Here is a 27460-nt window from a genome sequence, read left to right as displayed (position 1 = left end):
GCACTGTTTTTTTGGAGGTCGTAGGCCATGCACGTTCAAACTGTCAGTCCATAAAAGCCAGCAGTAACATTACAATAATAATAACATAAATAAAAATAAGCTCTGGTTAAAGGGAGAGGATTCATTTACTGCCACCCTGCTGAGGTACATTTGACCACTGAAAGCAAGAAAGCTATTAGCATCCTGAATTAATGGGTATAGTGGTTTTCAAACAAGATATTTTCATGATGGACACAATGTGGACTCAGCAAAGTTTCTCCTTCAAGAAAAATACAGCTTCTATTTCAAAGAGCTCTGATTAGGCTTAATACCATTAGCGAACCATCAAGGATTTGTGTTGTTGTTACTGCTGTTAACTATCAGTTACTTTCTAACCCAAAAATTGTGGGTAGTTAACTGGACCGACAGTCAAGGTTTAGGAATGCAGGAGCCAATCCAAGGTACAGACGAGCTTCAGATGTGGGCAGGCCTCAAGAAGCTTGGAATCTTTCAAGGTTGTCAGGTCTTAGCCTTTCTCATCATTACCATTATCACTGTTATTACTTTCTTGTCCGGATTTTATAAATAAAAATTCATTTCCTTCATCACATCCCCCCTGGAAAGCACTGAACACCACACAATTTTAGGAATCCTCAGTAAGCTTTATTAAATCAATTACAATCAAAAACCAAATCAAATCTATCCAGTGAATAAATTCTCAATCACTACTGACTGCCTATAAGATGCCCAGCAGATACCTGTTTAAAAAGTCATTATTAGTTCCCTTTGTAAATTAGTTACCAAAAATATAACTGTTTTCAATTGCCATAATACTTAAAAGTACAAATATAAATTAAATAAGGTTCAAAAGACCACATACAACAAAATAGTGTATAAAAAAAGCTAATGTTACAAGAATTATTCAATTTACTTTGTAGCATTTATTTTGTTACATAAAATCACTTAAAACAGTACATGTTTTCCGGATCATACTTAAAAGTTCACATCCAGATGTCTTTTCTATCAAATCTTTATTCTTTCTCCATTGTCAAAATCTTAATTTTCACTCCTGGCTAGATTTTTCTTCCTTGGCAATTCTTTTGGTCACCCCACTGAAATATTTCTCCCGGAAGGAGTTATGGCCTTGGTATAGCAGAGAGTGATCGTTTGGCAGATGTGAAGACTGGTCCCGGTTCTGGTTGGTTGGAAAATACAGAAAATAACGACATTTGAGTTATTTCTTCAGCTAGCTTGCAACCAAAGTGGTCATTTACTTGAAGCAAAATCTCACTCTGGTGCATGTGTGTTTTTCTTTTTCACCTGAATTAGAAATGTACCACCACTTTATGTCTGTATCATGCTTGGGTATCCACCTACTTCATCTCCTTTGATCCTTTCTGCACAGAGAGGACAATACTTTTACTGGGAAAACAGAGAGTCAGAGATGACAAAGAGAATCATCCCAGGCAAGACAAGCGGAGACAAGCACAGGCACCTTCTGACTCCCAGTTCAGCACGAACCACAATCATCTGTGACTATAAGAACTATCAAACAAGGGAAGCTTCTACTCCAAGGTGTGTAACAACAAATTATTGCATTTGTATGATGTCATACAGATAAATAAAACTGTTTAGGTGTATACCTCCCTTCAGTTAATGAAATAAATGATTCCTGGCAACTTTAAGTAAAAGTAACCACAATAGATGAAGATATGGGCTAAACAAGTGATTTCCACATGTTTAGATTCCAGTGCCAGGTAAGGACTAGAGCTCAGACTGACATATGCACACTGGAAATATCCATCTCAGTTAGAATGTCCTATTTCAGCTTAGACAACTGAGGGATAAGAAGACTAACAGAAAACACCACAATATCAGCTTCTCACCCAATTTCACTAGCCATCTCAAACCGTGGAAAAAAATCTAATTAGAAATAAATCTCGGGGCCAGCCCCGTGGCCGAGTGGTTAAGTTGGTGTGCTCTGCTTTGGTGGCCCAAGGTTTCGCTGATTCGGATCCTGGGTGCAGACATGGCACCACTCATCAGGCCACGCTGAGGCGGGGTCACACATGCCACAACTAGAAGGACCCACAACTAAAATATACAACTATGTACTGGGGGAACTTGGGGAGAAAAAGCAGGGAAAAAAAAAAGACTGGCAACAGTTGTTAGCTCAGGTGCCAATCTGTGAAAAAAAAGAAGGAAATATCATTTCCCATGTACTTCTGCAAATTCATATTCAATTGCACGCAGATTAATGTGATTTTGAGAATAGGTATAGAAACACAATTAGAAAATATGAAACCTAATTTTTAATCCTGGTTTCAGTATCAAAATGATATCTACAAATACATCTGGAATATAACAATCCTCAAGATATTTTTATATTTTTTCCTTATTTCTGTACGAGATGACTATCTTCATCCTTTCTCTCGTATCTAACATTAATAAAAGCCCAGGTTTAGCCAAAATAAAATTATATTGGGTGATTTGTTTATTCAGAAACGATTTTGTCACAGAATCTTAAAAAAAAAATTACACAAAAAATAAATTATTAAACATATCCAGATTTCCTGATTCATCAAAAAAAAAGGTGGCTACTTAAGTTTTATGGCACTAACTATGTTACAGCTCCAAATTCCTGCAAGCACATGAAAACATGCCAATGGTTACTAACTTCAGGCCATGGAATCCCCGAAAGATAAAAGATAAATTTTATCTAGTCAACCTGTAGGTATACAATTAAAGAATACCAAATGAAAGATAATATTTACTAGGTATTTATTATGGGCCCAAAACTACACTAAATGCCTTATATGCTCTATCTAATATAAACTCAGCTCTAAGAGAAAAGTACACTATTATCCCCATTCACAGATGAGTTAAGAGCTCAGACCCAAGATAATACTGCTAAGTGACAGAGCCAGGAATTGAACACACGTCTATCGACCCCAGAGACTATAACCTACAAGAGAATGAGGTTTCCTCCAAAAGAGCTAACTTTTTCCCCAACTCAAGAAGCAGAACCTCTGAATAAACAGGTGATGGACGAAGGCTTTGATAGCTGCACTGCCTACCCAGAAAGGAAGAGACTGGATCAGCAGTACTACTAGCTTAGTTCTAGGAACTAAGAGGATTATTTCAACAACACAAAATTTTCATACCGGGAGGAGACTGAAGGAGCCACGGGGATGCCTGAGGGATTTTATAACCCTAGGAGCACAGTCGACCTGAGGAAGTCTCCAGTCTGGTCCACAGCTCAGGACTGTACCTGAGACAGCAGCAACACAGAGCAATGTTCCAGCATTTAACCTTAGCTTGTGCATTTCAACTATCAAAAGTCTGACTGAAGAGTCATACAAAAGGAAGGGACATGCCACCATCTACTCCTCCAAGGGCCCTAAATTCTGCCCTTATATCAAATAAGATCACTAGAAAACATCTCCACTTTCTGAACTATACTAGCTTCATCCTCACAGAAATGCCTTGTCTTGGCTATACTGTAAAGCTTGTCCAGATGCTGACGTCTCTCCTGCCACTTTACTTCTCCTCACAGCTCTTTGCATCATTCTCCACCCAGTCATCAAAATCAGCAATCTTGGTCAAAGACCGCTCCCTTTTCATCTCACATTTAGTCAGTCCTAAAATCTTAGATTCTGCATCCTAAATATCTCAAATCCATTTTTCCTCTTCACCTGTAACTCCGGTACTATAACTTATACCTTCCTTATCTCGCCTTGTTTTTTTCTACATGGCCAGTTGCCCTGCCTTCAATGGCTCCCTCTCCAGTCTGTTCTCCATAATGAGACCCAACTCAACTTATTCAAATGCAAACCTAATATGCCAACGTTCCTGGCTAAAGTCCAAATGGGTTCAAACTTCCCCCAATTCTGAGGCTTTTCTCTTCGTGTGTGGGAGTTGGATTCAGTTTGCTGAATGTCCTCTCACTTTCCTCTCTTGTACAAGAGGGATCAGAACACTGTCAGGCAACAAGGTCCTTTCCAGCTCTGTCCTCTGTCCTCTCTTCTCCCTGGGAGTCCTCTAGGCCATGCAAGATCACCCCTACGTTGAATGCACTGTGGACTACTTCACGGAATATTCTAGAGCTGCAGTGGTGAGGAGGGTAAGACAGGACAGAAATGTGCTTCCAGAAGGCAGAGGCATTGTGGGACAGCGAGGGCGCTGAGACGGACTGGGGCGCAGTTGTGCCCAGCCCACCTAAGCTGCTGATCATGTGGCTCCCCAGAGGAAGCAGCAGACAAAGGCCAAAGCACAAGGGAAGACAGCCTTCTTCACAGATCAGACAGAGCTTAGCAAAATCGCTTGTCTTTGACCTGAATGATATAAATAGGGCAAATTGGTGATAAAGAACAGAGAATATAAAGATCAGAGTCAGAGATGGAATGAACAGCAGAAGCCTGGAAAACTCAAAAGTAATGATTAAAACCTATGCTAATGCACGGTTATCAAGAAACTATGTACTACCTATGACATCCTCTATCTGAATAGTTCAGACCTCAAGATTCCCTCAGAATAAAGTAAAAGCAAAATAAGCCCTAACAGACCACATGTTCAGTGCTACAGGGACCCAGCCGCAGAGAAATATGTGCTACTGGAAAAGCTGGGAAAGACTATTACCCTTAGAAATGCAATCTCTGGGGAAAAGAGAAAACTCCTATGTTCTTTATCTCCCAGGGAGTAGAGAAGAATCAATGTGTGGTATGTGTTTGGATCCTATGATGGAATGGCTCCTTCTACAAGACTGATTGCCCCCTGATTGTGAAATAAAGACACTCATAACAAAAACTCTTCGAGAACCCAAAAGCTCCAAATCCCCTGTGTACTAGGGATCCGGCAAGGGCCTTTCCATGACCTAGCAGCCTAAGTCCTTCTCCAGGGAAAGCCAGACACTCCAGGGACCGTGGCTACCATTTCATCTAACTGAAAAAGCCATGGTTCATAAAATGTTCCACATAAGACATTCAGTATATCTATGGTCTACCACATATCATCACATGTATATCATACATGTAAATATCATCTCCTATGAACAACACACATTTAAAATACACCCTAGTCCATATGAAATATACTATTTGCAGCATTCCGAATTTATGTTACCTCGATGCTGAAGAATAACGCAAACTCGCTGTTTTTTTCTTTTCTTTCTTTCATACTATCTTTAGTTTAGTTTATCAAGGCTTACACTTGAGATGATGATATGCAACCCTACATATTTTTCATCACCTTTTCATGACTCTTCTGTTCACATTCCCTGCCCATCTTAACCAAGAATATCTGCAGATTTTTTTTCAACTCAGTATCCAAAGGCCAAAGTGTTTACTTAAAAGGAGAAGAGTATCCTCGAGCAACACAATCCTAGATGTCCCTCATTAACTCAGACTTGCTCCAGTGTTTGAGCGCTCGTGTCTCTAACACTTCCAAATCTATCACTATCAGTCATGACATCATCTATGTATCATAAAACCTGAGTTCTGTCAATCTTCAGTAAGCAAGAAATACTTCATGGAAAATAAAAACACACAAAGAATGAGGAAGTGTCAAGAGAGAAAACTATGGCAATGAAAGATTACAGAACACCTTTCCCAAATTTCATAACTACTGGTTAAATTTTGGAGCATGGTAGTAGTTAAGGAGATCTGAAAAAGTATGAAGATTGTTGATTACACTGTCTACTGTTTATTACCATTTTTTATAACCAGAAATTAAGAGTTTCTGTAGGAAAATTTATGCTAGCTACAGATGGCCACATAATGGAAATATACAGCTTTCAGATCTATCACGTAACCTTGTAAGACAAACAGTGTGTAACTATGACAAGAAATACACAAGTTCTGATTCAAGAAAGCACTAAGATATATCAACAACTATGTGTTTTACATAAGCCAAGTATTTAATTTTCTGCATCTTTTCACAGCAGATTATTATCTAAATTTGCAGATAAGGAAAAGGAGACTGAGCAAGTTTAAATAATCTGCCACAGGTCACACAGCTAATAAGTAGCATTGCCAGAAGTGTAGCCTAGATCGGATTTCAAAGCTCATGCTTTTAACATCACACTTTTTCTTTAGTAGAAATTACATCAAAACATTGGTTAAAGAGTTAACTTCCCACACAGTAGATAGTGGGTCGTTCAAAATGGAGTTTGACATTTAGAGGACATTCCTCACTAAAAAGCCACGCTATGGTAGCACATATTTCAGATCTGAACTTTTAGACAGAATCCCTTTAACCACTGTCCCACCCAGCCAATTTCCTGTCCTATCAGTACTGCTAATTCTAAACATAAACCACTCGAGGAATTTTAACACACTTGCCAAAGAAACCAAAGGAAGCCTTACAAGTGGAGGTGTACTTTTATGTGTACACTGCCCTCTGCTGGCTGAAGCAGATAAATCCTTCTTGATAGAGACAGTTTTAAAACAGAGCTGACCAGACATCTGACAGTCAGCAACGCTGTTTCCCTCACTGTTTGTGAGTCCCGACTGTTGTAAACGTCTAGAGTCACAGAGCATCAACATGACCAGGACGGCCACTTTCCTTCAGGGAAGACTAGCATTTATTCACACTATTTCATGTTTTAAAGAACGATGTGGAAATATACAAATACATATTCACCTTGGTGATTCTCAAGTGTATCACTGTCAACAATGTCCAAACTAAAATTGCAAATTATTCTCTAGAAAAAGTACATAAACTAGACCTTATTCAAGTTAATCCTTAATTATTTTTACAACTCTGGATCAAACATAGAGCATCAAAAAGAATAAAAAAGACATTAAAAGGAAAGTACTTCAGCCACTTATAATTTTTAATAAATATTAATCTAAAGGGGAACAAACTCTCAAGAAAAGAAACAAAACTGTGCATTCTGTAGTAAGATTTGAAACACTCTAAATGGAACGAATGACACTGGATTGCACCGTCACAATACGTATATGTAACAGTGTTTCTCAAACTGAGTGTCATGAACTGCTCAGACTTTAAAGGAACTAAAGATTTGTCATCGAGAACTCCACTTGGGTAAAACTATCCTTCCAATTTCTTCCTTCTCTCAGAAATTTGCCATTCTTTGTTATCATCTCCTCAAATAGAGGGAGGGTGTTATGATTTTCCAGAGTAAGGCGATTCAACTGCTTTTTTGGTTTGCTTCTCATGAGAAAAGAGGCTTAGGCATCATGAGATTAAAATGTTTTGGTAACACTGATTTTTGAAGAGTGATGCCAGGGTAATGATGAAATTCAGTGCATTTTCAAAAAGAAAATTTTCAGCTAGCCATATCTAACTGTTCCTATTCTTCCTTCAAAGGGATGATTTAAATACTGTTGAATTTGATTGTTTTTATTCTAGAAAGGTCCAAAATATTCACTGAACAGTTATTATCCATTCCGTAAATATTTATCGAGTGGTGAGCCAAACAGTCAAGGTCTGTGAATTCAGAGTTTATATCCTAGTGGCAGAAAGACATTATACAATCTACACCCAAATATATACTTACAAACTGTGACACAACACTGAGAAGAAAAGGGTTCCCTAAGATTGGAAGGAGACATCCAGATGGGGTGAAGAGAATGGATGAGAAAGGCTTCCCTTGAGAAGTGACACTTATGTGAGACCTCAAGGATGAATTAAACTTACTCAGACAAAGAGAGGAGAAGAAACATTCTAGGGAACACATGAGAGAAGAAACACATTGTGAGAGACTCTGAGACTAGAAAGAGGTAAGTACATTCTGGGAATTGAAAGCAGGCCAGAGTGGCTAAGGCTTGGTAAACAAAAGGGAATGTGGCACAAAATGAAATCGGAGAGAAAACACAGTAGATCAGGCTGGGCTTAAAGCTTATGTGAAGGATTTTGAATTTCACTCTAAATTACACAGAAAGTCACTGATGACTTTTAAGGAGGGGAGTTTCATTATCTCTTTACATTCTGAAAGATACTCTGGCTACTGTAAACGAAATGTAATGGCAGGAGAAATTGCAGAAGCAGGGAAATCTGTTCAGAGACTACTGCAGTAGCCCAGAAAGCAACACCACGCCATGTCCTTCAAGGGGCGAGGGGAAGGAAAAAATACATGCAAGAAAACTACCATCCACTCAGTTACCCCAAGCCAGATTTCTGAAAGCTAACCTTAACTCCTGTCTCCCTCACCCCAGCTGTCCAATCAGTCATCGAGTCCTGCCCTGTCTACCTCCACCAAAACTCTCAATTCCATTATCTCCTCTACAACTTCCAACTCTACCTTTATGAGTTTACGGCCTCATCATCCTCACATGACCACGCCAGGAGCCTCCACATTGGTGTCACAGGGATCTTTCCACAACTCAAACTCGCCTGCATATTCAAGCTCAGATGACCTTCCGAAAACCTGAACTTCTGCCACTCTCCTAACATCCCTCATGGATTTGCCATCACCAATAGGATGAACGTGAAACTCTTTGGGATGTAAAGAGCCTCACCACTAGGCCTCCCTGTGGTTTTCCACTTCCCCACCCAAATACTTGGTATTCAGTCATGTCTAGGGTTCCCTGAATGCACCACACCCCCTCTCATGATTCTGTACCTTTGCTTACAATGTTGGCTTCCTCTCGACTCAAGCACCACCTCCTCAGGTAGGTGCTCTCTGCTCTTCATGTAGCACCTTGCAGGGATCACTACATGACCAAACGCATCATGCGGGATGGGCTGGGTGACTATTTCTCTTACTGTGCAAGTTCTCTAAGGATAAGGACTATGCCTTATTAGTCCGTGTAGCCTCCACACCTTACACAAATGGTCCCATAAACACAGCCTGAGAGAATGAAAGCCATGGCTTTCCCCTCAGGGAACACGTAATCAAGTCAGAGAAAGAAAACATATAAGAAGATGAAAAATACATGAATGTAAGAAAACATTAAAAGACATAGTTTTCTTTCTCATTTCTCATAGCACCTTTTCCAAAATTTCACCTGTCCTCCAAACCTTACATAATCTTTGTTTATTCACTCTCATCAAAAACTTACATCCTGGGGGCCGGCCCAGTGGTACAGCGGTTAAGTCCACACATTCCGCCTCGGCGGCCCACGGTTCACTGGTTCGATGCCGGGTGCGGACACGGCACCGCTTGGCAAGCCACGTGTGGTAGGCATCCCACATATAAAGCAGAGGAAGATGGGCACAGATGTTAGCTCAGGGCCAGTCTTCCTCAGCAAAAAGAGGAGGACTGGCGGCAGATGTTAGCTCAGGGCTAATCTTCCTCAAAAAAAACAAAACAAAAAACTTACATCCTTCTTTACAGAGAAAAAAATGAGGTGATCAGGAATGAATTTCCTCAACTTCCTTGCCCTCAACCCATCCTCTACTACAAACTGGACCCCCCAGTGCTTAATCCTACAGCCTCATCTCTCACACCATTCCCCATCCACATTCTGACTAAAGCCAAAATTCTCTCATAGTGTCTCTTTACTGCCAAATGAGCAACTTTTATATAATCCTGCAAACTTCGATGAAAATACCTAAGGATAATGATCAATTTATAAAATTACTGTTTAAAAACAAGAGATTTCCCCCTAGAAAGGTGTCACTTTGGAGATGAAGTTGAAAACCATTCATAAGAAAACCAAATGGCTCCTATCTTAATTATAGGTCAGGTTTAAGTTGTCTTTTTACTTACTGACAGTTCCTGATAATGAGATAATGATTTCTCCTACCTCACTAGTATTAATCTTAAGTCACTGATATTCTCAAAGTGACAGCAGTGTATACAAAACAGTAGTTTCATTGCAAACACTTGAATACAAATGGCTTATGAAACTTGTTCTATGATAAGTGAAAACCAATGATGCTGTCATCAGAGTGAAAGCCACCAAACTGGCAATGCCCATCTGATTCTGTCAGGAAAGACTTCTGGATCCATGGAACAGATTAAAGCTGACATACTCTAAAGTAAGGTGAGAGGAAGAAGGCAAAGAGATGGAAGAGGAAAACAGTGGGCAGCTTTTCTTTCTCGTAATCAGCAGAGAGTGAAATGAAATGTAAATGACAGTGCTGAATATAATGGGCCGCAGTTCAGCTTCAGGGTAATTACCCATGTCCAGCTTTTGTTTAAAAATCCTGCTCCCCTTATCAAAGCTCCCCACTGTTCTCCATCTGGTACTGGACAGCAGCTATAGAAACCACTTGTGCTAAAGTTACACAACTATAAACAGCACTAGGCCATCTCCAAACCAAGGACAAGCAGGTCAAACGTTTGGCATCCAGTACTCTTAAAAGAAACTTCTAGCATTATTCTTAATGGGAATAAGGTGAGGTTGGAAATCTTCATCCCTAAATTAGCTATTTACATACAATCTGTACTTTTTAAAAATTTCATTACTCTGCAAGATATTAAGTTACCTAAAGTCTATTAAAACATTTTAATATATATTAAAACCTTCATATCTAGACTTTTGAAAGTGAGTGACATTTAACAACTGAACTTAGTCATCTGGCACTTAACACATAATTTCTTTGTAATTGTAAAAAGACCATCATGGATATTCGTGCTATCATGATGATACAGAACTATAAGTACGTAATACATGCTCTCCACTAAAATCTGTAACTTGATAAAATTCAAAACTTTACTTCAAATATTGAAAAAACACAGGGGAAACACACCAGACAAAAATGTAATGACCACTTATTAGTTACTATTTCTGATATTTAAATAAAATTAAGAAGACTCTTACCCTAAGCAGCACAGGGTGAAAAACAGACCAAAACATGCACAGGCACATGTTTACATACTCTCTCACTTTAACTTGGAAACTAATCATCTTCTAGATGACTTTTTAAACTGTCATAATCCATTAAAAGAAAAATTTAGTAAAGAGACACATGCATTTATAAACAGATCAAGAACGAGCAAAATTACTTTCCTGAAGGATGAATTCAATAGTGATAATATTACAAAGGAAAGTAAGGAAGCGATGACCATAAAAGTCAGACTAGCGGCCACCTGCAGGGGGAGGTGTTTACAATCATAAACAGCCCAGCAGGGGGTGTTTCTGGGGTGCAGCATTACGCTCTAATATTGACGTTGGCAGCGGTTACACAGATGTTCACTTGGTAATTATTCATTAAATTGTACACTTATGTTTTGGGCAAAAAAATACATGTTAAAATCTCAGGGTTGGATTCTTAGTGGGTCATGGAGTGGGAAGAAGATACAAATTCATATTTGAATTTGAAAAAACCCTGGAAAGATAATTCTAAGTTAAATGACCATATGATAAAGAAAAATACAAAGTAGAAAATTTGTCATTCAAGAATTATAAAAGAAGCTCCAGAGGATTATGCTGACTCCCCACATAAAGTTCCCATTTCTCTAAACCATTCTTACCTTGGACTTCTAAATCATACTTTATATTTTGCAACTGCCCTCTGCCTAAGATTCTATATCATCAGTATATTAAAGACTGTTTTACTGTCATAGCTTGAAAAATATGAGCATTAGAGTTGGAGCATAAAGACAGATGCTCTTTCTGCCTTGAGAGAACTGCTTTTTCCTGCAAATAAGAGTCATATCCAAATAATACCATAAGTAAAAGGATCTAGGTATCTTAAAATGCTTGCCTTCCTGGAGCTGGTAGGGAACAGACTTTTGCTTTTTCTTGGTTTACCAGAAAAAAATAATTTAAAACTATTTTGACATCATTAACTTAATAAAAAACCCAGTTTGGGGGCTGGCCCCATGGCCGAGTGGTTAAGTTTGTGCAATCCACCTCTGCGGCCCAGAGTTTCACCGGTTCAGATCCTGGACATGGACCTAGCACTGCTCATCAAGCCATGCTGAGGTGGTGTCCCAGAGAGCAGAACTAGAAGGACCTACAACTAGAATACACAACTATGTACTGGGGGGCTTTGTGGAGAAGACGAAAAGAAAATCCAGTTTGTTTGGCAAAATCATTTAGTTTAGTAGAAGTATAAAAGAAAAAGTCAAATGGAAACCCTCTAAGACATAAATTCAAGGAAAAGTACCACTAATAGCAAAAGCAATTCATTCAGAACTAAGGAGACAATGTGATCCTTGAAACTGAATTCATGCAGCACCACCAGGCTTCTATCTGCTTTATAAGCCTTTTTCAAACTGAATCTCAAGTTAAAACATAATTTATAGACAATGCAATTTCCTTCTTTGCTATGCAAAATAGTTGTTAAAAATGTTCTCTCTCGTTTCTGTCTCTCTCACACAGACAAACATTTTGAAGGTAACGCATATTGTACTATTAAGACCTAGACTAAGTTCATATCCAATTACCACATTCTTACTTAGTGTCACCCTGCCTTATTTTTCTCACTGATAAATGAAGTAGAATCTACTTCCCACCAGGCATGTTATATGATTGAAATACTTCATACCTAATCTCTAATATTTCAGAGCTCTAATCAAAAGGAAAATATCCACCGTCCTGGCAAGAGATAGACAAAAAACAAAATATTTCAGAAAGAAAGGTCAACCAGAAGGAACCACCTTTAATTCAAATAGCTGCCAAAGAAAAGACAACATTAATCCTGAGAAAGGATAATGCATAACAGAATCAGGCACAGCATTATCTCGGCAAAACACCACAGTTCATGATGAGTCACTCTGCTTTACTATCATTCTAACATGTAACCTACTCATCACAAAGACTAACTCTTGCACTTCAGGTCATCCAGGAGTCATCTTCTCAAACAAGTGACCTCAGTGTCTCTTCTCTCTCTTCCTCATTTAAAACACGTTGTTATAATGTTAATGGTTCTTTCTCCCTCTATAGCTGCAAAATTTTTCCGTCCTTTAGTCAAACCCCTCAATTTTGGCCACCTTCCATTCTGACTCATGAAACATTCAACAGCTTCATGTTACTGGACTCTTTCAATCAGTCCAAAATAAAACATTATATTAACTTTCATCACCTGAGACTATGACCTCCCAATACTCCCTATTTTAAATCATCTGAACTATACTGGCCAGCTATAAAAACTAATGACAACTGATTTACACAATATTTTAACTTTAGTCTAAATTAATGTCCATATAGTATCTAGAATTACACTTACCTATACTTCAGGGCTTAACCTAGCAGGTCAAGTAAACAAGCCACAAAACAAATAGGCCAGATGATGGCCCATTTAGTGCAATTGTTTATATTTAAACAAGTACTACAGAGTATAAAAGTTGCATGAATGTTTAAAAAAGATTTCAAGGAAGTCTTGAAAATGGCTACTTCGGGTACTCTTTTGTCTATCCAAGAATTCTGGTAGAAAAGGTTGAGAGAGTATTGTTTTAGGTAACTTTCACTGAAAACATAACTATTACATTTGTACTCTGATCTGCTCTGGACAACTCTGGAGATTATCATTTTTTTCCTATGAATTTTATATGACAAAAATGTTTTATTAGAATAACCGCCGTGACCACAACTATACACAGCAGCATCAACTAGATGTTGTATCAACAGGAAAAATGTATCCAGTAAAACAAATCACATTCTACCATGGACCCATGAGCGATAAGGAAAGCCTATCTTTGAATGAAACTAATAATATGCCACTCAAGCATATTTGCCCTTTAATCTCAGCATACAGGTAGAAATGTGTTTTTTGGTAAAGACATAATATAATGTAGAAAAAGGATACAGAATTTCAAGTACAAAGAAGAGTTTTGGTCCCAACTTGGCCACTTCCCATTGAAGTGAACTGAACAAGGTCTAGGCTACTTCCTTATCTCTAAAACGGGCAAAGTAATACGGTCAAATGGACATGAAAGCTTTGTAAAGAATAAAGCTTTAGAAAAGTGTTAAGTATCACTCCTCAGCTTTCAGACTATATTAAGAGGGAATAATGACAAACAACTGGTTCTTCTTATCAGGCAGCTTCATAATTTTCACATGGTTAGCAAGAATTTTCTTCTTTACTACTAATGCTCAACAAGCCTAAAAACTATAACCAATAATGTAAAAATACAAAATTTTATGAAACATCCATATTCTTTAGACAATTTTTTGCATTTATAACTTATGTTTATATTTTAAAAGGGGAAAGAGGGAGAACACTTTGTAACAATGTATCAAGTGGGCCAAAAGTTATACTAAAGTTAAACCTCACAAGTGACAAATCAAAAATGAAGAGACACAGAATACAAAAGTGTAAAAATCTAAAATTAATCGTCTTCCATTGCCAAAATCAACAACACTGAACAAGCCTGAGAATAATTTGTTAGACGCGTACGAGAACTGTTTGACAATTTCATGTCATCACTTGCATTATAAAGGACTAGGATCTTGCTGCAATTATATACATTCCTCTCCATACAGACAGAAGGTAGAAATGAAGTAATTAATTAAAAACCAAACATGATTAATTTAATAAGACAAAGTATTTTCAGTTACAGTAAACTCCATATTAGTTAAAACTCACTGATTAAATGTGATTTTATAAAGTGAAGACTGTTTCAAAAAATTACTTGATATTAGGCTTTTCCCTTATTTTTTAAAATCAATTTGAAAGGACACAACTAAAATGATAAAAGGCAACCAAACAAAGATTAGCACTGCATTTACAGGTTTAAAAATATCTAAAGTGAGTGACCTTATTTATCATTTTTATGCAGAAGAAAAATTCTCAGAAGCATCCTCAGATCATTCTATATTGTTTGTTCTTAGTATCAAATAAATTTGCTTAGAGAAAACTATAAGTCTGGAAAAAAATACCAGACTTTCTTAAATTAAACTCGGGGAAAGCAAATGTGAAATTGTCCACAGTGGGTCTTAATTTTGACATCAAAATAGAAATGACTATTTTATTATGTGGTTCCATTAATTATTAGTCTTTTCTCTATAAATTCCTCTTTCCAATTCTTTTGAACAGTGTTTCAAACCATCATAACCATTATACGGTGCAAGTACTGCTTAAGGAGCCCACAAAATAAAGAACACTGATGTCATTCACTTTACTTTCTAATATCAAGACTTAAAACTAAAAAATCTGTAGGTAATATTTGTTTTTTACATGTATTAAAATAAATACATGTATTAACAAGTGTTTAATACACGTTTTTATTTGAGATCAAATAAACAACCTAAATATACACCTCAAGGAACTAGAAAAAGAAGAACAGCTGAAGCCCAGAGTTAGTAGCAGGTAGGGAATAAAGATGAGAGCAGAAATAAATGAAACAGAGACTAAAAATACAATAGAAAAGACCAGTGAAACTAAGAGCTGGTTCTTTCAAAAGATAAAGTTGACAAACCTTTAGCTAGACTAAGAAAACAAGTGAGGGCTTAAATAAATAAAATCAGAACGAAAAAGGAGACATTACAACTGAGGAGACATTACAACTGATACCCCAGAAATACAAAGGGTCATAAAAGAATACTATAAACAATTATATGTCAACAAATTGGATAACCTAGAAGAAACAGATAACTTAGAAGCATACAACCTTCCAAGACTGAGCTATGAAGAAACCTGAACAGACCAATTACCAGTAAAGAAACTGAATAATTAAAAACCCCCCAAAAACCAAAAGTCCAGGACCATATGCTTCACTAGTGAATTCTACCAAACACTCGAAGAAGAATTAATAACAATCGTTCTCGAACTCTTCTGAAAAACAGAGGACAAGGAGAACGCTTTACTAGCATTACCCTGATACCAAAACCAGACAACGACACTACAAGAAAAGAAAATTACAGGTCAATATCTCCGATGAACACAGATCTAAAAATCCTCAATAAAATAATGGTAAACTTAATTCAACAATACATTAAAAGATCATACACCATGATGAAATGAGATTTATCTCAAGGATGCAAGGATGGTTCAATACCCACAAATCAATCAAAGTGACACACCACATTAACAAAATAAAGGATAAAAATCATGATCATCTCAATAGATGCAGAAAGGAATTTGACAAACTTCAACATCCATGTATGATAAAAACTCTCAACAAAGTCAGAATAGGGGAAAGTACCTCAACGTAATAAAAGCCATATGTGAAAAGCCCACAGCTAACACACTCAATGGTGAAAGCTGAAAGCTTTTCCTATAAGATCAGGAAGAAGGCATGCCCACTCTCACTTTTTATTCAACATAGTATTGGAAGTCCTAGCTGGAGCAATTAGGCACGAAGAAGAAACAAAAGGCATTCAAATTGGAAAGGAAGAAGTAAAACTGTCACTATTTGCAGATGATATGATACTTAGAAAACCCTAACGACTTCACCAAACAACTGTTAGAATAAACGAACTCAGTAAAGTTGCAGGTTACAAAATCAATATACAAAAGTCAGTTGCATTTCTACATACTAAGAATAAACTACCAGAAAGAGAAATTAATAAAACAATCCCATTTACAATTGCATCAAAAAGAATACAATATCTAGGAATAAATTTAACTAAGGAGGTGAAAGATTGTACACTGAAAACTATACAACACTGATGAAAGAAATTTGAAGACAAAAATAAATGGAAAGATTCCCTGCTCATGGATTGGAAGAATTAATACTGTTAAAATGTCCAAAGTAGTTTCAATGCAATTGCTATCAAAATTCCAATGGCAATTTTCACAGAAATAGAACATACAATCCTAAAATTTGTATGGAACCACAAAAGACTCCAAATAGCAAAACCAATCTTGAGAAAGAAGATCAAAGTTAGAGGCATCACAATCCCTCATTCCAAACTATATTAAAAAGCTACAGTAATCAAAACAGTACGGTATTGGCATAAAACAGACACATAGATCAATGGAGAGCGCAAAAATAAACCCATCCATATGTGGTCAATTAATTTATGACAAAGGAGACAAGAATATACAAACAAGGAAAGGACAGTCTCTTCAACAAATGGTGATAGGAAAACTGGACAGCCACATGCAAAAGAATGAAACTTACACTATCTTACACCATATGCAAAAAGTAACTCAAAACGGATTAAAGACTTGAATGTAAGACCTGAAACCATAAAAGTCCTAGAAGAAAACACACGCAGTAAGCCCCTTGACATCAGTCCTAGCAATGATTTTTTGGATCTGACAGCAAAAACCAAGGCAACAAAAGCAAAAATAAACAAGTGTGACTACATCAAACTAAAAAGCTTCTACATGGTAAAGGAAATCATCAACAAAATGAAAAGGCAACCTACTGACTGGGAAAAAATATCTGCAAATCATATCTGATAAGGGGCTCCAAAATATATAAAGAACTCAACTCAACAGCAAAAAAAAAAAACACTCTGATTTTAAAACAGGCAGAGGATCTGAATAAATATTTTTCCAAAGAAGACATACAGATGCCCAACAGGCACATGAAGAGTCTGAACCTCATTAATCATCAGGGAAATGCAAATGAAAATTACAACGACGTATCTCCCCACACCTGTTAGAATGGCTATTATCAAAATACAAGAGATACCAAGCGTTGGTGAGGATGTGCCTTGTGCACTGTTGGTGGGAATGTAAACCAGTACAGCCACTACGGGAAACAATATGGAGATTCCTCAAAAAATTAAAAATATAACTATCATATGACCCAGCAATTCTACTTCTGGGTATTTATCAGAAGAAAACAAAAACACTAATTTGAAAAGATACATGCACTCCTATGTTCATTGCAGCATTATTGACAATAGCCAAGATATGGAAGCAACCTAAGTGTCCATCAATGGATGAATGGATAAAGAAAATGTGGGGTGTATATATATACATATACATACACATAACCATACACACACACACACACACACTGGAATGCTATTCAGCCATAAAAAAAGAATGAAATCTTATCATTTGTAACATGAATGGACCTCAAGGGCATTATGCTAATTGAAATAAGACAGAGAAAGATAAATACCGTATGATCTCACTTATGTGTAGAATCTACAAAAACAAAACAAAACAAAAAAACCAAGCTCATAGATATAGAGCATAGATGGGTGATTGCTCAGGGTGGGGGCAGGGGGTGAGCCAAAGTGGGTGATGGTGGTCAAAAGGTACAAACTTCCAGTTATAAAATAAATAAATCATGAGGATGTAACGTACAGCATGGTAACTATAGTTAATAATACTGTATTTATTGCATATTTGAAAGTTGCTAAGAGTAGATTTTAAAAATCCTCATCACAAGAAAAAATACTTTGTAACTATGTGTGGTGACAACTGTTAAGTAGCCTTATTGTGGTGATCATTTTGCAATGTACACAAATATTGACTCACTGTGTTGTACACCTAAAACTAACATAATATGTCAATTATACCTCAACAAAGAAAAAGAATGCTGATGCCCTTCACTTTATTTTCTAATATCAAGACTTAAAACTACAAAATCTATAGGTAATATTTGTTTTTTACGCATATTACTCATGTGCCTGGCACATAAATGTTAGTTACTATTACTATTATTAACTCAAATAATTACATTAAGTGCTGTGATTTCTAAGAGCTACAATGTTACTATTTGAATTATCAAATGCCTTACTTCCCTCAAAATACTAAAAGATAAACATATACATGAGAAGTAACTAACTAGGAGAATATGAAAACAGTATACTTTAACATATAACAGAAGCCTCTCATTCAATGTACTATAGACTTGTAATCACTAGTGTTATGGACCAAACTGTGTCCCCTCAAAATTCCTATGTTGAAACCCTAACCCCGAATATGACTGTACCTGGAGACAGGACCTTAAAGAAGGTGATTAAAGTTAAACAAGGTCATAATTGTGGGGCCATAACCCAATAGACTGGTGACCTTATAAGAATGGGAAAAGACACCAGCGTGTGTGCACAGAGGACACAGCAACAGATGGCTGTCTGCAAGCCAAGAAGAAAAGTCCTATCAGAAACCAAACCTGCCGGTACCTTGACCTTAGACTTCTGGCCTCCAGAACTGTGAGATAATAAATTTCTGTTAAGCGACTCAGTCTGTGGTATTCTGTTATGGCAGCCCTAACTACAGTTGGTTAATTGAAAAAGTCAGTAAAAGCAGGAAAAATTAAAATGCTTTGTAAATACAGTAAACATCTTATTTTAACTTAAAAAATTGTATATTCATTTGTCAATCTTTTGATATAGAATTAAGACTTAAAAAGATTTCCAGTTTTGGTCTTCTGCAAAATGATGCAGGAACTTAAAGACTCTTACAAAACAGTCTGGGTACAGAAACCTAGACTGTGATAACTTTTCTCCAAACTTTTATAGTTTATCTCACCCATTCCCAATCCAAGATTCTTTTTTAGCAATTCACTTTATCCTATCTTTCTACAGCATTTGACTTAGTTTTCACAGAAATGACAACTTTATTCTCACATTCATATTTCACTGGTCTAACTAGTATTTAAGTTACATAATTACCACAACAAATATAACTGGCATAAACAGCTCATAGAACAAACACAACCAACTCATGGTAAACAGACAATGCAGCTAGTAGGTACAGAAGTGTACAGATATAGTAAAGATCAAGCAACTCACCAGCTGAAAGTATCTCACATATTACAGGCATTAGGCATTGTGTTTTAGAGCAGGAATAGCCAGGACTGGTTAATCAACTAAGTTTGAAATGGAGGTTAGTTGAGACGGTTTCTACTGTATATCCAAATAAATGGTAGTCATTCAAAATTGTCACTTTGGAAGGTTATCACTATGTTAAACAATTTGGAACCCCTCTTCTGGGATTTCTGAATCTGCTTATTGTTTTAAATGTTTAATGGTAATTATCATCCTTGGAACAGGATTTGATTTCCAAAACACAACAATTAAGTAACCTGTCTGGTATACGAAATGTGAGCAGCAAAGACCAGTAAATACAATTTGAAGAAAAGCAAGGTGGTGTTATAAAGCAAAATAACTGTTTAATATGAATATATTTCTTTAAATATTAATCTAAAAGTTTCAAGAACATGTTGAATAATTATGACATAAATGTAATGAATACAAGATGCCACCCAAAGGATATATGTCATTTGAATATAAACTTCTAGTATTTGTTTTAAAATTGACTACCAGATACTCTCATTTTAATTACATCACATATACCTTGCATATATATGTATGTGAGTATACAAATACATACACACACCAAGTAGACACCAATCAACTACTTATATATGTATACAGCTTAGCTTTCTGAAATACCCTGATAGTGGAGCCTAATTATTGAGGAAAGTTTATGTCACACTGAAAATTCTGAACCTTTTTCAGTAATAAAAATGAGTCACTAAAATTTCTGCATAAAGAAGTGACATAATGAATGTGGTGTTTTAGGAAGATTCGTTTAACAAGAAAGAACTAGAGGTGTGAAAAATGGAACAAGCGAGATAATTTAGGAGACTATCAGCATAAACCAGGTATATGGTAATAAAGATCTAAATTAGAGACAGAGAGCAAATGGAGACGAAAGCAAATACATAAAACAATATATAGAAAAGCACTCTACAAATATTAGGTTTCATTACTGTGAAAGAATCCATAAGCTATGAATTAGATGAAAAAAATCAAATGCAGAGCAGAGATGGGTATGAGAAAATCTTCAGGCAGTAACACCCTATTCTTTTCTACCTGCCCTACAGATCCAAAGCAAAGATGGGGCTCGCCCAAGTTTCTGGAGAATTTGGGAGAGCTCTGGTTGTCAATATAGATAAGCAGAGCCCAAGGAGCCTTCTGTAGATTTTATTAAGCTCCATTATGAGGCATTATTCATATCAATTCTGATCTGGACATGAAATAACAGATGTTTTGTTCTTTCTTCTCAAGCTTAAATTAATTATGCATACGTGTGTGTATGTGTGTGTGTGAGACAAGGAAAGAGAACAAGTCTTGGGCCCTAACAGATGGGGGAAAATTACTTTCTCCTTATATAAAGTGACATGTTCTCTTCAGCATAGTCTGCAATCAAGTAGATTCAGCTTTTGGATAAAATAGTAACTAGCAGATTGCTAATTAGAAAATAGTTGTTTAACTAAGAGTTCTCTGCTTTATAATTGAGTTAGTGACAAGGATGTCAAATAAATCCTGGGAAGTTAAAGTCAACTTTTATTTCTATTCTTCTCTTCAACTTCTATATCTTACTCCTACCCTCTAAATCCCACCAAATGCCAAAAACCTCTTCATATCTGCCTCTTCCTGAATTCAGAAATAATTATTAAAAAATCAAGGACTAACAGTCCCAAACTCCATTAGAGGAAAACTAGAAAAAATCTACTTCGGGTTCTTTCATAATTTATCCAAAAACTACTAGGATAATTTACCTCGAACTTCTTCACCTTTTCCATTGTTATCAAGCGCCTTGATGTGTGACTGGAAAGCTTCTGCTCACAGTTGCTAATGAGTTTCAGGCAAGGGTGCGAGGGAACCATCTCTTCAATGTATCTGAAGAAAGAACAGCTGACTGTTAAGAACACTCATGTGTACACCACACACAGGATGGTCATGGGGTTTATCCAGTGTGGTATGGGACATCCTCCCATTACATGCTGTACTATTTTAATTCACAAATGCTAACCCATATAACCCGTAAGTCATAAACAAGCCATATTTTTAAAAAGTGAAGTATTTTAATATTACTACATCCAGAAAAAGCAGTTTTAACTTTTTACCTGTAAGAGAGAGAGGATACAAGTATGTTTTGTTGTAGAGCACCAAGCATTTAAACCACAAAAATACAAGACAATGATTCCATCCTAAAGATCCCACGAGACCATGTAACATGGGCAGAAATACATTGTACAGCAACCCCTTGACATCGTCATCTGGAGATTTTTATAAATTCCCACAGTATAAAGTCCACTATAGAACACATTTTTCCCTATAAAATGAAGTGCCCCTGCAAAATTTTAATGGCATCTTGAGACCTCCATTAACTTTACAAATACAGAACAAAAGTTCAAATAATCTACTACTAAAATAAACACTACAGATGACATCAGTTCTCTGGTCACCTTAACCACGAAATAAAACCAATGCCATGATGATGGCAGTGGTGACTGCTGCTGTGTAGCACATGTCCTGTGTGAATGGAGATGATGACACCGAGAAAGCAGGACAGTCAGGCTAGTCATTCAGAACCTGACACCTGACAGGTTGCTGGCATCAATCTGGGCAGAAGAAAGAGGAGAAAGACGTGTGGAAAACGGCTATAGAGAGCAGAATTCGGCAGAAGAGCAGGGGAGGGGCTCACTAGGTATGGGTATGATTAAGAATACCGATTGCCAGTTTTTATTTTTCCTTTGAAAATCTTCTTACCTTTCTAGATAGCTTCTGCAAGCATTTATTATGTGGGAAATTGTAAAGCTCTGATCCAAAATGCAAAAGGTGCTGATTAGCACTTCATGTAAAAGACCACCATTATCGCAGCTTCCAGTTCTAATGCATCAACATTGTCCTCACCACACTCTTTTACTTACTTCTCTAGGTCTCTCTGACCTTCAACAAGCTCTCCCTCATTACCTCAACCACCTGCTCAAAACCTTCATCACCCACTTGCCAAGCAACATTCATAATGCACTTCACTTTATTATCAGTGGAAGGAATTCTCTTGAAGTCACTCTCTGCCTCCTTCCTTAGGGCTTTCCAACAAGCAATGACCATTTGAGATTTCACTCTACCTAATAATTCTCTAATGTTCACTATATAGTTGGAAATGTTGTACTTCTATTACATTAGTTGACATCAAATTTGGAGTCTTCATAGAAAGCATTTATGATATGAAGGAATACATTCTACACCATGGTTGACAGACTAAAATAAAAAGTGTTAACAGAGAGGAGACATAGCCTTTTCCTTAAACTTGCAAACAACAGGGTTTATAGATGTCTGAAACTGTTTGTCAAACTTAGTAATGTACCCTTTTGTAAAGGAAAAATAACCCTTTATTTCCTGGTGGAGCTACAAAGTGTTTTTATTAAAATGATACTTAAATATATACAAAAATAAAATAGATATAAATTTCTTATACTTATTTCCCTTATATAACTATAAAACCAAAAACAAATTTATAAATCAAATATAAAAGTACAAAACCAATATAATTTTAATTAATATTTATGACATGAATGATGCTAAACTGGTGAAATTAAGTCACCAGCATTCAGCTAACAGCAAAAAAACATATTTACAAGTTTTAGATTACCTTTTTGACTTGATCTGCAAGTTCAAGCATTGAAGGAACATCATTTTGGGTTATCATTATCATTAACAAACTTGTTTTTAACCACTACTCTATGATATTAATGAACCAATCAGTTTAATAGTATACTCCCACAATACCCTGCTAAAAAATAAAAAATAGCAGTTAACAAGATATTCTTTACTAATACATTTATTAATATATTTCATACGAATGAGCTGTTTGCAAAGTGCTGAGCAGAAGCTATCAATCTGTACTATGCCCGGACTGGTATGATAGTATAGCATCCTATCTCAATTCCCTGGCTTTATTACTACTCCCTACAATCTAAACATCTACGTAAAATCTCAATCGGCTAGAATAGGCAAATCCACAGAGATGGATTAAGTGGCACATAGGGACAGCAGCAGTAGTGATTGCTTAAGTATACAGGGTTTCTTTTTGCGGTGATAAAAAATGTTCTAGAATTAGATAGTGGTGAGAGTCACATAACTTTGTGGATATACTAAAAATCATGGAGTCGTACACTTTAAAAGGGTCACTTTCATGGTATACAAATTATATTTCAACTTTTTTAACAAAGCAAAAAAGAACTGTGTGTATAGGCCCCTAGCTCTTCCATGAATCAATTTTGACAGTTGCTTATTTTCCTGTGAATCTTCATGCCTCAAGCTAACTATTTCCAAATGTCACGAGAATTTCACCTCCCATCTGAGAAACAGATTTTGTGTTGATTGGAGCCCTTACTGAAAACAGTTTAAGGAATCACTTTTTCCTCTTTCCTAAATGAGAGATGAAAACCATGTTCTCCTGACTGCTCTGAGCCACCACAAAATTCATTTTATTACAAATAAAATTTATCCCCAAATTCTACTTCAAGGCACTTTATTAGTCTTCTTCACTTTGTCATTATTTTTATCATGAACGTTAGCAGATAGATTTCTATTAAAGGACATCTTTCACAAAGAAACACAGTTTCTAATCATTTCAGAGTCACCTGTGTGTAACAATATTTAGAAAACAACACGATATGGATAGTGGAACCTGGGCAACAGCTACACTCACTCAGTAGCTTAGCAACTCCTGTAACATCAGACACATGAGTTGAATTTATGCCTTGTCCAAATGAACACTACACAGATCTTCAGGGTCATCTGTAAGTACAGTAGTTGAAATTGTGAATAATAAACCCACAAACACCAACAGTCTACAGTAATTTTACACGCTAAGTTTCTATGAGTGATAAGAATAAACTGCTCTGAGAGTGCAGATGAAAGATGGATTAATTCCACTGGGAAGGGTTGGGAAAGTGTCAAAGAGGTGGTGACAATTAAGCCAGGTCTTGAAAGATGACTAGAATTTTACCAGCTGAAGAAAGAAGGAAGAGTATATCAAGCAATGGAAACAGAATAAACAAAGGTGAAAAGATACAACATGGACAGAGTATCCTGATGCTGGCAAAAAACCCACACGCTGGAGTGGGGAGAAGGCAGCTGAGAGGAAGAACAGCAGCAGGAGCGTGTTGAGCAGCAGTTTCTGCACTGCAATTTAAACTGCCAAACAGTGAGAAAATCCTTTTCAATCATCCACTCTGACCATTCTTCACAAATAACTAAGCTTTTAGATAGTATTTTGTTTTTATTATGTTTTATACTTTACAAAATGTCCTGGGTTTAGAAAATAATACCTGAACTTGATTATAATATGTAATCTTATTTTTAAACTTCAATCATATAACAGGATTTGGCTGAGTAAACTGATTCAATAGTAGGACTAAAAGCCTATATTCACTATATCAAAAACACAAATGTTTTAAAATTAACTTGTGCTAAGGTATACTTTTTAAGTGAATTCTTTATTCTGCTCGAATAAAAAATTATATTTTCAATACAACAAAATCAAACTAATTCTAAATTGTTTAATTCAGAAGCTAGAACATTATTTCAAACTTTTGCAGGTGACTTTAGTCTTAAATTCATCATTAACATGTTATTTTAAAAACAGCAAAGATTTTGGATGATGTATGCAGCAAAAATGAAAAGAGTTCATTTCCTAACACAAACTTAAGACAAACTAAGTTCATTAATAAGTTAACAGTTAGTAATAAAAATTAATTCATTAATAAGATCACCTTAGGCTGAAGGGGAGGAGAAGACACAACAGAAGTCTAGTAATGAACATCAGAGGACCTGGAAATAACTCTCCAGGGACGACTAAGTCAAGGAAGTAAATGCCATAGTGGTCTTCCTGTCTATGTGCTAGCCATATACCTAGATGAAATCTGTCACTTGATAAAACATATAAGGTTAAAAAAGAAAGAAAGAAAGAAGTGATAAAAATACATCTCCCTTTTATACTTCTGAAATATCCTTTTGGTTACACGCATTTGGAAATTTCCCCTTGTTGAAAATTATTAAAATTGAGAAGCCACCAAAGAAATATCCATTTGTTAAGGTCTTCAAGAGTATTAAAAATAGTTAAAATTATCTCAAATTTAACTTTTTATAAAGAGAAATGAATAAATTTTAAAAAGATATATATATTTTTTTGGTGAGGAAGATTCGCCCTGAGGTAACATCTGTTGTCAATCTTCCTCAAATTTTTTTTTTTTTTTAAATGTGAGCCACCACCACAGCAGGGCCACTGACAGACAAGCAGTGTGGGTCAGCATCTGGGAACTGAACCTGAGCCACCGAAGCAGAGTGCGCCAAACTTAATCACTAGGCCACTGGGGCTGGCCCAACAAAAGATATTCTTAATTATGTTTAATTTCAATTATAATTAAATAATTAACTCAAAGTAGTGGTCAGAAATGCCAGAAAGTAAGAAGTACACAAAAACAAAGGGGGATATTTCCAAAGGACAGACGAGCCACCTCAAAGAGACTCCCACTGATCAAATCTGAGACAATTAAAGCAACAAAATAATGATACTAATAAATTATAACCCAATGAATAATATAGGAATCTATGACTCCACATCAACATAAATCAATAAATTAATGGGAGGAAGAGAGAAAACTCTTCCTTACAGTAGAATGCCAACTTACAAATGCAAAAGGAATGATGAAAGAGAAAAATCATCATTATGGTGGTTGTCCAGAATGGAGCTGTCAATCTGAGTAGTGGTTTGATGAAGAGCAAGATACTGGTATAATCTTGGGATATCTCCCCCATGAAATACTAACTAAAGGAGAAAATGATGACTCAAAGTGGAGAAACCTGACAGAGAACAACACGACCAGATTATCAAGTTGAAGATCTCTAGTAGGGGTTGACTTTGTGCACCCCAAGATGCAATGCATGAAGAACACAGTATCATTTTTGGGGTATTCCTACTAAGAGCACTACCTAAGTCTGGTCATAGAAGAAACATGAGATGGATCCTGGCTAAGGGTCAACCTTCAGAATATAAACCACATATTCTATAAAATGGTCAAGGACACAAAAGATGAGGAAATATTCCACACTGGAGGAGAATGACATGATGGGTCAATGCAGTCCATTTTCTTGGATGGACTGCAACTGGTGAAATTTGAATGGGGTACATGAACTAGACAGCAGTGTTATCAATGCTGATTTCCAAACTTCAGGGGTTGATGGTGATTTGACAAGCAGGTTCTTGTATCCGAGAAATACCATGAAGTATATAGGGGTGATGGGACATCATATCCAAAACTTCTCAAAGAGTTCCAAAAAAGATTAATGATAATGGGAATGTGATTAATATAATGGGTGAGGCAAGGGGAGGTGGAGTAGGTATATGTTAAACACATATTTGGAAAATCTGGATGAGGGGAGACATACAAGTTTTTTGTACTGTATTTGAAACTTTTCTGTAAGTCTGAAATTATTTCAAAATAAATTTTGAAAAACTTTAGCCCTAAAACTTGAATTAAAGCAAAAAGACAAGTATGCTTGTTGCTGGAATTCAGCTTCTCTAAGACAGGAAACACTTTTGCATAGAAATTAACAACTATGCTCTTCTCTGAAAATATTAATAAAATCCCATCTATCTCATCATATACCAGATACCTGAGATCTGGTAGGATGTTGAATTGAGTGAACAACGCACTGGGAATAAGGAAACCAATTAGCTAGCTAGCTTTTAACTTCAGACAAGTCACTTCACTCGTTGGAATTAATTTTCCTTATTCCTAAAATGAAGAGGTTAAATGGAATTAGGTTCATGCCATCCCTGGCAACAGAACCTAAGCCTAGTTTTAAGGGTCTGGGCATTAATGTGCACAGTCTTAACAGCTGATAACAAACATATGACTAAAGATAGACCATCGTAACTTCCAATACAACATTTACGAAACAACCAACAA

General features: G+C 36.4%; 1 protein-coding gene across 6 annotated transcripts in view; it reads right to left on the bottom strand.

Moving 5' to 3' along the window:
* Positions 1 to 620: 620 nt before the first annotated feature.
* TRMT11 (tRNA methyltransferase 11 homolog) overlaps positions 621 to 27460 on the bottom strand; it is a 58424-nt gene continuing 31584 nt past the window's right edge. For 4 of the 6 annotated variants that reach the window (XM_023651031.2, XM_023651027.2, XM_023651030.2 and 1 more), the window contains 2 exons: positions 21254 to 21374; positions 621 to 1174 (listed from right to left, as the gene is read on the bottom strand). In XM_023651031.2, the coding sequence (XP_023506799.1) occupies positions 1043 to 1174; positions 21254 to 21374 (253 nt within the window). In that variant the 3' untranslated portion in view covers positions 621 to 1042. The remainder of the gene's footprint in view (positions 1175 to 21253; positions 21375 to 27460) is intronic. The other 2 variants (XM_070225479.1, XM_023651028.2) reach the window with 1 other exon arrangement.

This window comes from Equus caballus, chromosome 10 (assembly GCF_041296265.1).
Source record: "Equus caballus isolate H_3958 breed thoroughbred chromosome 10, TB-T2T, whole genome shotgun sequence".
NCBI lineage: Eukaryota > Metazoa > Chordata > Mammalia > Perissodactyla > Equidae > Equus > Equus caballus.
This window is presented reverse-complemented; position numbering and strand designations above follow the sequence as displayed.